At 36.1% G+C, this 12857-nt stretch overlaps 1 protein-coding gene across 2 annotated transcripts in view; it reads right to left on the bottom strand.

Moving 5' to 3' along the window:
• Window positions 1–12857, bottom strand: part of wdr27.L (WD repeat domain 27 L homeolog) — a 119934-nt gene that overhangs the window by 19705 nt on the left and 87372 nt on the right. Inside the window, exons 23-24 of one of the 2 annotated variants that reach the window (XM_041562748.1) lie at window positions 10040–10142; window positions 8146–8244 (exon numbers count right to left, since the gene is read on the bottom strand). In XM_041562748.1, coding sequence (XP_041418682.1) covers window positions 8146–8244; window positions 10040–10142 — 202 coding nt within the window. Of the gene's footprint in view, window positions 1–8145; window positions 8245–10037; window positions 10143–12857 lie in introns of those variants that run through there. The other variant, XM_041562749.1, reaches the window with a different exon arrangement.

The raw sequence follows: 12857 nt of genomic DNA, 5'->3' as shown, positions 1-12857 counted from the left end.
GGCAGTGTGTTGGGAGTTTCCTTAAATGAGAAGTATCTAGGGGTTTTTGTAGATAACAAGTTGTCTAATTCTGGGCAGTGTCATTCTGTGGCTACTAAAGCAAACAAAGTTCTGTCTAAAAAAGGGCATTAACTCAAGGGATGAACACATAATTATGCCTCTTTATAGGTCCCTGGTGAGGCCTCATCTGGAGTATGCAGTGCAGTTTTGGGACCTTTTTACCCATAAAGTGGATTACCGTACCACAGGTCACCCCTTTAGGCTAGAAGAAAGGAACTTTCATTTGAAGCAGTTAGGGGGTTCCTCACAGTCAGGACAGTGAGGTTGTGGAATGCACTGCCAGTTGATGTTGTGATGGCTGATTCAGTTAATGCCTTTAAGAATGGCTTGGATGATTTTTTGGAGAGAGAGAATATCAAAGGCTATTGTGATCCTAAACTCTATAGTTAGTATATGTAATGGCCACTCACCCTGGTGGTCCAGTGGGCCAGCGGGTGTTGTTGCTCCCTCGGTGTTCCACGATGCACTGCCTTAGGGTGCGCGCAGCGCGCACTTCTGAAGTTTCTGTGCGCAATCACGTTGGCGTGATTGCGCCCTTGCGCAATGGCGCAAAATTCAAAATGTTAAAAGGCGCATTAGAAGCTGCAGTGCCTTGCCCGTTAAAGGATCTTGTTCCTGAGTTTCCTGGTGCTTCTGTAAATCTGATTCTCTGTTGTGACCCCTGCCTGCTACCGACGCTCCTGATTTCTGAATCCTGACCCTTGCCTGATTATCGACTTCGCTGTTTATGAACCCCTTACTGATTGATCTCCTGGTTTGACCCTTGCCTGTCTGACTTGTACTGTGACTGTCTGCCCAAAAGACTTTGCTTTACAGTGGTGCCCCTTTGCTCGTTCAGAACCTCTCGTTTGGCACCTCTCTTATTAAGACCTGGCAGCATCCAATTAGCCGAGGGCTCCTCCCGAGGTGAAAGGCGGCTGTTAAAGGCAGAAGCAAGAGCCGAGAACAGGGTTGGTTCTGAATTTAGGGTGCCGACCGTGACAGTATAGGTATGGGTATATATAACTTATGTGAAAGTAGGGAGGGGTGTGTGTATGGATGCTGGGTTTTCATTTGGAGGGGTTGAACTTGATGTCTTTTTTTCAACGCAATTTAACTATGTAACTATGTACACAAGGATACAGCCTTACGCATTTCATATCACTCAGATACTTAATCATAGGCTCACGATAGGCTTTGGAGACTATGATGAAATAATAATGATCTTAAAAATACCAGACAAAATCTAGAGATCACCTTCAATCAATGTAATTTCATATTTTGTTATAATGAGAAGCATTCCAGATGCCATAAATAATCTTTTATAAACTTAAGATTTCAGATTGATTTTAGAGAAATGTATCCTGACTAAATTCTGCTTACGTACAAAAAGTTCTTGACAAAAAATCCAATGCATAATCCCAACCAAATCTAAATTTCCAGGTACTACAGTTTCAGAAAAGGATTAACTGTTACCCGTGTGTCTGTACAAATGTTTGTTTGAAGGTGGACTCCTGTTATTAGTTAATACTGTCCATTACGTTTAACAGAATATGGTCCAAACTGTGGTCCTGTCAGTGGTGATATTTTATAGCTTATGGAAACTGTGACATTGTATAAGCAATGGAAATATAGAATAGGCAGAGCACAGAGTATATTACATATGCAACCAACTATGTGCACATCATCTTTTGCTTAACGGGCGTGTTTATCAACATCTTAAGATAGGATTGGTTGCCAAGGGCAACATCACTGGTGATATTTACCTCCAACATACCCCTTAATGCTAAATGCACAGCTATTTTATCAACTTCAATAGGTTTTAACAATCTAAATGGTATACATAGGATTATACCGCTAAATTACAAGGGGTCGTTTCAGCTGATATAAACCGATTGCAATTGTGAGTCTGTTTAAAGTCACATGGGTGGCCAATTCTTTAGACATATGTGTGCTACACCTATTGATGAATGGTGCTGAGGGAACCCTGGAGCTCTATCTGGTCCCAAAGCGGTGGTAGCTCCATGGTTCCACTCCACCAATAGGTACAATTGCACTTGATTCAGAATGGGAGGCAGGGACTGATCGGCGCAGAGCAAATACACAGAAGTTCAAAGACTGCATTTTGATGCAAGTACCTAAAGAGTGGGGTTTTATGCACAACTGACTGCAGCAGACATAAATGACCCCTTTGAGACTGACACATGTGGGATTATTTATTAAAGATCGAGTTGTGTATTCCATAAAAATTAGTTTTCGAGGTTTTAAAAATCTAATTTTAGGGTAAAAAAAAAAAACAATTTTTTTTTAAAAAATCGAGATTTATTATACCCTGACCCTGGAAATCGCTCAAATCCTAAAATACACCATCTAAAACATGTCGAGGTCATGTTGGAGTTAAAGGCAGAGGTCCCTTGAACCATTTGAACATGTTTCCGGAGGGTTTTGCCCTGAAAACTATCAATTCAAGTGATTCGAGTTTTTGGGTTGGTAATTCGAACTTGCTGATTCAAGTTTTTTCTTAAGTGAGAAACCATTCAAATTGTGAGTTCATTTGAGGTATAAAAAAACTCTAAAATTTGACCTGTGATAAATAATCCCCATAATATGTTATTGAAATACATTTGAACTTCAACAAAAATATTTGACCTGGCATAGGACAGACACAGCTGTGGTAAATACAATTGACTTTGGCCATTTGCTGTTCTGGACCCCCTCTCTATGTGCACCTCACACACACCTCTCCACCCGCACACATCCTGTACTTAGCAGTTTATTATTGTCCATTTCTCTTTGCTCATTAGTGCATTTTTCTAGAAAATGGCTGTTTGCTGCTGTATCTAGCAGTTAACAGTATGTCAAGACAAGCTTTCAACTACATATTCTTTCCTTCATGACAGGATTACTGATTATTTCCACCAGTTACCTAAGGAGTATATAAAATGTTATTTTCTTTGTCATGTAATGATGAAAACTTTGTTCTAAATGTAATTTAAGAATGCATATGATGCAATGAAAAAAAGAAACCATCCATTCTACGACAGTGACTTGATGGAAACTATGCATCTAGGTACAAAAAACTGTAATTTACTGACATTGAACTGTGTTAAAGCTACCCCACAAAAATCAAATTTTTCCTCAATGTGACAAGCAATAATAAAGTAATTTTTCATATCCAAAACATCTTTCTTCCCCTGAGAAAACACTCTATGAGTAACAAATTTGCTCAGGTCTAAAAATGTATAGCAGCCATGATTCCCAACAGTCCAGTGCAGTTCTAATGATGCGTTATATGTTGCAACAAGTTTCACTACAAAGAGCCCAAACTTGTGTAACATCACATTTGCAGGAATTATCTGTAAAGATAACTGTTGCTATGTCAGCAAAAAAAGCCTTTCATCCATTAAAGCTAAAGGTAAATTGCTAGGCATATATGCAGCAAATCTCAGTGGGGGGAGGAACAAACAGTTCCCATAAAACATCGGATTTGAAAACAATATAAGCAATCATTAATAATATTTTTGGGTTAGGTCCTTTGTACTTTCAGCAAACAGAAATATAAAACAGTCTACTTTCTCTGGGGTTACATCCTTAAAAACATGCTATGATAAATAGTCATAAACTATAGAAAGCACTTCTACACATATCAAACAGATATAATGTGTCTCAATAGCAACAAAATTCTCTGTTTAAGAGATAAGCAAAATTATTTCAAACCACATATGCAGCTACTTGAACTACCTACCCAGATACCTATAGTCATTATAATCGTTAAGTTAAGTATCTTATAGAGTGGCTAATTCGAAGCGAATTTTCATTTGGTCTTCATTTTTTCTTTTTGAAAGAAGTTTTTGAATTATTTGCCTTCTTCTTCTGACTCTTTTCAGCTTTCAAATGGGAGTCACTGAAGCCATCTAAAAACAAATGCTCTGTAAGGCTACAAATGTATTGTTATTGCTACTTTTTGTTACTCGTCTTGGACCCTAGCAACCAAATTGCTGAAATTGCAGTCTGAAGAGTTGCTGAATAAAAAACAAAGTAACTCAAAACCGATTGCAAATTGTCTAAGAATATCACTCTCTACATAATACTAAAAGTTAATTTAAAGGTGATCAACCCCTTTTAAACAGATTTCAAAGGAGAACAATTTAATAAACATTTTATGATTTATTATTATTCCATTAATGGGACTTGTATGCATTTTTGTGCAGTCCTAATCAAGACAAGGATGATCAGGCCCTGGGATTGATCTGGAGTTGGGATTACTTTGAATGGCAATCCCTAATGAGTACCTGACATTGTCTAATAGGACTATTAAATAACTTTAATTGCTCTGCAATCTAAAATAAAGGCCACTGGACTACAAAATGAAGTACAGTTTCATGGGGGGTGCGGGGTTCCTTTAAACTTAATTCTACCCTGACATTTTTTAGTGTATGTGTACCAATAAAGTTCTCTGTAAGGTTCTGTGGCATATGAGGGTTATATAGGACAACAGGCATTCAGTTGATCAAATGGTAACCACAGATAATGGTAGTTTCACAAAAGTCAACAGAAGAAATGGAATCTTCCAATGGTTGCTCCTTTGAAGAATTTATATTTCTTTTTCCAATCAACATTTAGACACAAGATAGGAGGAAAAGAGAATATGCACATTTTAGTTAGAAATATTATATTTATTTTGTATTGCATTTATTCTGTGACTAGGATAATCAAAGGGTTCCCTGCTTAGAGTAAATCTAAATTCTTGCAAAAATTCTTTCCTTGAAGCAATGCATAACTTTTAGCCACAGTTTAGCTGCTATAAACTGTCTGCCACAAGCCCCTAGCATTCAAAATAATCACCCCTTGTTTTGCTGTTTACTCACTGGCACTAACTAATACTGGAGACCTCAAAATAATTCAGTTACATTTCATTCAAAAAGCTTTCTTGGCGGTTTTCTAATCTTTCCATAACTGAAAACATATATAAATTAGATTGGTGAAAGTGATTTAAAATAATTTTACTCCTTGACTAACATCTTACATAATATTCCTCATAAGGAAAACAGATAATTAAAGCTGTACATGCTGATTTCAACTACAGCACCTGCATTCTGTACAATTTGTCTGTCCTGCTATTACTCAACTTTAACAAAATGCTAAAGGTTTAACACTTAAAGGCAAAAGTCATCTCTGTATTTTTTCTCACACATATCAAACACAGCTGCAATGAATTTGTTTAATCATAGTTAACATTTTTATGATATTTGTTGAGGAACAGCATCAGAATTCACCAGTAATTGAGAAATTATTCTTTTTGTTTTTAGGCAGGTGGTGTGAATGATTTCACCAACTAAGAATTTTTGGCCTATTGGTGAGTGGTAAGTGGAAAACCTATGCACTTCAAATAAAAAAAAACGCAAAAGCTTTGTTGAGAAATAAATTTACAACTGAAAGTCAAGAAGCTTTTGTCAAATCTCTGTCCATGCAATTAATCAGGCAACTTGACATTAACAATGAACTGCATTCTACAACTAGTATTCTAGTACAGGAATGGGATCTGTTATCTAGAAATCCAGTACCCCGAATGCTCCAAATAACTAAAAGGCTGTCTCCCATAGACTGCATTTTATCCAAATAATCCAATTTTTTTTCAAAAGATTTCCTTTATCTTTGTAATAATAAAACAGCATCTTGTACTTGATCCAAACTAAGATATAATTAATCCTTAGTGGAAGCAAAATCAGCCTATTGTTTTTTTTTTAATGTTTTGATGTTAAAATTTTAGTAGACTAGACAAGACTGAAGATCCAAATTATGGAAAGATCGATTATCCGGAAAACCCCAGGTCCCGAGCATTCTGGATAACAGGTCCCATACCTGTATTGGAAATGCTTTGCCTATGAGAGTGCGACAGTGATTGTCAATGACAGGCTGATCACCATTCATAAATGCTAAAGCCGGTATTAATACTCTTACTATACATACTAATTATGACTTTTATTATGGACGTGCAAGTCTAGAGAGTGCATTTGCAAATATTTGCCCACCCCATGTACTGCCTTTGAATGTGCTCTGTTTACTAAACTTGATCTTGTTAAAAAAAACAGAAATGCTAAAAGTGAACCTATTTGCGTAGTGCTCTGCTGTCAATGTCAGGACTGCCATATAGGATTTCCCTTTATATTTATATTGGAAGCAGTGTCAGACTGTTAAAAGTGTTTGGCCAAAGTGGTCAAGATTGCCTTGTGTGCCATTAGCCTAAATATAATGGCACTTTAGGGGGCCCATTCACTAAGTTCGAGTGAAGGAATAGAAGGAAAAAAGCACGAATTTCGAGTAGTTTTTTGTGCTCCTCGACTAGTAGCACAAATAGAATAATTCGAATAGATTGAGCGCAAAAACGATGCAACTATTCACCCACAGTACTGTCTCTTTTAAAAATACTTAGACTCAGAATCAAATATACAAGGTGGGTGCAATAAATCTTACCTGGATAGGCAGACAATAAAAAAAGTTCTTCTTACATTTACTTTTCTTAAAATACATATCCATAACTTTATGAATTGCATAACGAAGTAAACAAAGACTTAAAGGTCTGGCAAACAGACTTAATAGGCATGTGAAATCTCAGAAACTATGCAATGCAATGCAAATACAAAGCCTGATTTAAGAACTATGAAAGCCAAGGGTTTTTTTGTACTAATCTGAAACAGATTTTTCCAGTACAAAAAAATGCTTCACTTGTAGAAATGTATCACTGCAAAAGTAACAATTCACTTTTTTTTGCCATTCACATTCAAACTGCATATAATGTATGTGAGTATCGAAATGAATAAAACAATAACACACCAAGAAGACCAACAACACTGGGAATTTGTGATATTCAAAAAAGTGTATTGATAAGAGCATATAGTGATAGTGTTTGGAGTGTGGTTGCCTTGTGAAAGGACCCAAACATCATTTTTGACCACTAAGTGAGGACCAAGATGGAAGCTAAGTGGGATACAGACAGGTTTAAAGAACTTTTATTAGTTTCTGCAATGTAGGTTTACTGGCAGACAAGACAAGGTACACAATGCATTGCAGAACTAGCAGGATTAGAAGGCAAAGGTAAATGCACTGGGACATAGAAAGTAACAGGCAGGCATAGCACAAATATTCAGGGAAGGGATTAGATATGGCAACATACAAGCAGGATCAGAAAGACCGTGTCCATACCTGGACCAGGATAACATTTACCTCAAATAGGCTTACCACATTCCCCTTGTGTCTAGTGCCATGCTGATGGTCCAACACAGGCATTATGAATCCACCCAGGCGTGCCTGAAAGGAAGCACCCTTTAAACTGCCCTACATTTGATGATTAATACCGGTGACCATGTTGGGGTTTTCCTCCTTTTTTGCACAATAGCACATGATATGAATTATATCTAAGTTGCAGTAAGCATTACTAGTGACTACTGAATCTGTCCCTTTTCACTTCGAAGAAAAATTCACAAAACTATTGATCAAGATGTTGATCAGTTGATCGACTTTTGGGTGTTCTCGTTCGATGTAACAAAAATATTATGATAATATGCATTATTTTACGTTTTCATATAATCAGTCCCAGGGAGCATACATATCATTTATTTGCACTGAATTCAACATATTTTTAAATTTATATGCATGTGCACTTTCATAATTTTAAGTCATACATGTGACACATTAGTTTTGACACAGTCCATTTTTAAAATGGTGAAACCACCCCTTTAAACTTTAACGTACTGATAGAAAACTTTGGATCTTTAACAGATTAATAGGTTGCTCATTCCTAGTGAAAGCAATCTGATAATTTAACAGACCCAAGAATTCACAAAACTCAAAAAAATTGTTACTGAGAATTTCTTTTTTTACTGAGACCTCTACTGAGATCAGAAATTTACCTCTATGGTTTAGGATTCAGTAATTAATGAGTTTCAGTTCATAATTAAATAGAATGCTCATTTGTTCCTTACATACTTTCTAGTGGAAGGGAAAATATGCATGTCATTAACATCTTGAGAATGTGTTTCCAATGAACAGTACCACATTTTTCATTTTCTTTTTCAAATGGAAAATGAACTTTCTACTTACACATACCTGTGGTGAAGAAGGATTGAATGCTACATTGATGACTGTCTGTGTGTGTCCAGAAAGCTTTTGCAGGTATGTATTGGAATGAATGTCATATATGTATGCCTACAGAAAAATATTATTAAAGTTATATATTCTGTTGACGCAAGAAATAAAAAGAAAGAATATGGATTCTCAATAAATTAAGATTGTTAACATTTAGCTATATTAAAGTTTGTATATGTAAGTCATCTAACTATATTTCAAATGAAAATAATGCACAGATGAAGATAAACTTTTGCACTGCTTGAACCAGAATCCTGATGGAGGGAAGTTATCTTTTGTATCATCCATTTTTTCCCCTCTAAAAATATATGGTGACCTATTAATTGTCCTTGGTATCAATGCATTGTGTAAAACCTGACTGTGTCTCTTAGAAGATGTATGGTTGATGTCCTGTCAGGTGTCTAGGAAATAATAATTTCACAGCTTTGCAGGTTCAAAGCTTGTGCGAGTCCAGATTAATAAAATATCTTTATTTGAGTTGGGATAACATTTAGCTTTATTCTACATTTCAGATGTAACCTCCAAGTTCCTTACCATAAAAGCTCTATTCATATAAAAATTGCTATTTTAAAAATTGATCCTGTAATAGATACAATCTTGGTGGAATGCTGTAAATTTATAACCAATTTGATGACCTAAAAAAATATAACCCAACTGGCCTCATCCATATTGGAGTGTATATACTGTATGTGGCTCTGGACAAGGTGACGAAAATAGCAAAACATTTCTTAGTATATTCTGATGACTGGATACATTTTTCAATAACCAGAATGGAGTTCTAATTTTAGTGGAGGCAAATTGTTTAACTTTATGAACAAAAAGAATTGTCAATCCAGCAGCTGAACTTTGAATTCAATGTTACCTGCTATTTAAATTAATTGATTCTCTGCATTTTGCATTCTGTGCTTACTTCTTCTCCCTTTCTTTTCCATTGGGTAAAAGCCTGTGACCTTGGGCTTTAAATTTACCTCCATTTCCTGGTGGGCAATGAGACTTTTAAAAAATGTGCATTTGTGCACAAAAAAACACAAAGCTGTTTGTACACCTTAAATGCCTACCCATGGGTTAAGTTATGGGTTACTTCTAGTGTGAATTACCTCCTCACAACCTCAGAAAAGCTGTATTTGGCCATATTGATGATATGCCAGTTACCTGCTCAGCATGCCACCTTGCTACACCAGACCATATCTCTTGCTCCATCCCCACACAGTAAAAAAACAGGGAATACCTCCCTGTGTTATTGAGCTTTGCACTGCTGTGCTACATGAGGTTTACATTTTACAATACAGCAAACTAAGATATTTTCACAGATCACTAACTGCTCATGCTGCAGAGCATCAGACTGCTTACAAAGACACAGGCAGCTATTAATTCTGTTTATTGATATGCACTGATGGGGTGACAAAGGAGGATCAGACATCACATGGGTTGGACAGTACTGTCCATAAATTATGCCAGAGGTTTCTGGGGGAAGAGGAGTAGAAGCAGTGGTTAATGAAACAAAAATTAAAAGATATGGATTTGCTTGCAATTAAGTTTTCTGCTTGTTAGACATGGTGCAGACATTTTTATGTAACCTGCTAGGGAACTGTTTAAAGTTGTCTTTCCTGAAAGCATTTTCATTTCACTGTTAAAACTGCAAACTTGAGTTAATAAATGCATTTAATCTCTCCCTTACATATATCTTATATCCAAGCATGAAGTATCTGTATTTTGTTCATGAAATACTGTGACACAAAAGAATGTGCAGACAAATCAAAAAATATCAACAAATACTGAAAGCCTAAAAATTACAGTTTGAAAAACACACATATGCAAAATGAACAAAACAGTAAATAAAGCATGTTTTGCTTACACTTCTGTCTTCAGAGCCACATGCTATGAACCTCCCGCATGGACTAATAGCTATTCCACATGGCTGACAACGATTAACATGTCCCTCAAATTTGCGAACACACCTATTGAAAGAAACACAAACACAAAGTTTTCTATACACAGTAGTTACACTAAATTAATTCTATACATTACATGAAGAAACAGTTGAAGACATTCTTAAAACAAATATATATACAGCAAAGTAGTGTAAAGAGATTTTACTGAAAAATAAAGTGGTATATATCTGCACCTACAGAAGCATGCTAAAACTGGAGGGAGGTATGGAGAGGCAGAGTTAACCCTAAAAGTCCCAAAACCTGAATATAAATTGCATTGTAGAGTTGCAGTACTGGAATCTGCTAACAAGTTATAATACAAAAAAATGGCTTTCTGAAACTTTGGGGCTCATTTCTGAAAATACCCTATCTGGGTGCATGGACACTGAACTAGTTACTTAAATGTAAGCATTAATGAGCCAAAAAGTAAAAGTACAAAATGACAACATTATAAACATTTTCTTTCCACCATAAATTTCCACTCTTCATATTCACTTTGTCTGCTGCCTTTCTTTACTTTTTTTCTTTGTTTACGGTCTCCTCAGCCTTGTCCTTTTCTGTTCTCATCTCTTCTGCCTTTTTCATTCTTTTTTTCACCCAATCCACTTTTGTTTTCCCATTTCACTCTCTTTATATGTATTCTTCCTCATTTTATCTTTTTTAGTTTCCTCACTTCTTTTCACTGCTTTCTATTTTTCTTTATACCTCTGTACTAAAGCCTTCTACCAAATTCCCCTAATTTTTCTTCTCCTTTCAACTTTCCTACTGTTCTCCAATGCACTTCATTTCCTACTGACTGGCTTTTTTTCAAATTAGGGTTATTTATTTGGGTTATATCTGTAGTTACATAGAGTTAGATATATACATTTTTATGTACACATTTTGCAAACAAATTAGTTAAGTTTTGATTCTGAAACTATTCAAGCTGAAGTCGAACTGAAACAGCTAGCCGATTGCTAGAGATTACTTTCAGTACCAACCAGGAAGTGGTTTGGAATCAGGAATGGAAGATGAATAATGCATGAATAGAATGATAAGCTATAAAATAAGAACACCAAAACAGCCTCTATAGGAAGAATCAGATAGCATTTTAAAGTACAAGACAGAGAAATGAAGATAAGTAACAGAATAAAAAAAAACAAGAATGAAAACTGGAGGTATTAGAGTCTGCGGATGAATTTACCTCATCAGAGCAATCATGGCTGCTTCTGTTGATACATTTGAGAATTCCATGTTCTATTCAACATTAATAAACCTAAAACCTAATTAAAAATCAATAATTTTGTTCCTTTAAGGTTGAAGACATAGGGGGCATTTTCTCTGCCAGTAATTTTTGGTTCAAAAGGACCAAAAACTGTCTTTGCTGTCTGAAATATCTGTATGCACTACTACTGGTTGTTCTTAACCCATACACACTCCATTGTGTGTTTTCAGGCAAGAACCTTCAATACTGGCACTTGCAGGCAGTTCTCAGTTTAGTCAATGGGAAGCATCAGGGTGATTTTGGCAGGTACTGTGGTATTTCAGCTTTCATCCCAAATAATTAATAATGTGAAAGTGCATTTTTAAGGGAATGACTAATGGTACTATGTATGGTTTCGCTAATAAGTGCATATTTTAAGAATATATTAAAAAAGATGAAAATATGACTATTTTGGGTGGGTTATTTTCAACATTCAGCACCTTCTCTTTTAAAATTAACTCTTTGACAACAGTGGCATAACCATAAATAAAACAGACCTCAAAATCACGGGAGACGACTACCGTGGGCCCTGCTTCCCCACATGAGCAGCCTGGGAGTGGGGGTTACAGATGGGCGAGTGGAGAGAGAGCCAGACCCCCAAAGACTTTTTTGCAGGGGGTTTGGGGCACCCTTGTTAAACCACTGCTTCACAACTTAATAAGATTTAACAGGTATTTTATATTGAAAGGCATTTGGTGTACTCAGAGTATTTATAATACCTTTGCAGAATCTGAGTTAACCCAGTTCTTTAGCAACCAACCACAGTAAAATCAGGACACAATTAACAACTGATTTTAAAATACTAAACCATATAGTATAATGAGTTACAATATAGTAGGATGATTTGAAGACAATGAGTGGATGCTGAAATCTCCCGAAGTAGTATAGTTTACATTACAAATAATCCAAAATTGGATACTAAAAAGGCAATATTTATTCACAACCATGCCATGAAGAAATGGTTAAAAACATATTAAAACCAAGCAGTACTGCATCTGGAAAGAGGGATCCCTCTCTTATGTGTGCTTGACCACACCACCAGATTATTACGTATCAGGTGCGTGGAAAAGCAAATAATGGGGATTGAAACAGTTTCAACAGTGTGCTGAACTAACTTTTGCAGCATTGCGATCGCTGATTCACTAATTATGTTACGGGATTAAATATTCTTTTTATACACACTCATTTGGATTGAACATTGGCCATTATACATTGACTCTGCGTCTGAGTCTCCACTCAGCTACCATACTGGGCCTCACTACACCACCAATATCGACATCTTTTGGGGTCTACAGAACTCGCTGGGCTTATTAGCCCCACCTATTTAACATCTTTGATGCAAAAGTTCCTAAACATTGCACGCCTCCTTGCTCTTTGAGACTACCTCTCTGACACCTAATATTGGATTAACATGACTCACGCTGTTTTATTTTTCTAAGGCACTTTGCAGATGTGGATATCACGCATACAATTAAGACAGACCTGTCGTTAATTGCTTA

This window comes from Xenopus laevis, chromosome 5L (assembly GCF_017654675.1).
Source record: "Xenopus laevis strain J_2021 chromosome 5L, Xenopus_laevis_v10.1, whole genome shotgun sequence".
NCBI classification, from domain to species: domain Eukaryota; kingdom Metazoa; phylum Chordata; class Amphibia; order Anura; family Pipidae; genus Xenopus; species Xenopus laevis.
The sequence above is the reverse complement of the archived record's forward strand: the minus strand, read 5'-3'. Positions and strand labels throughout refer to the sequence as shown.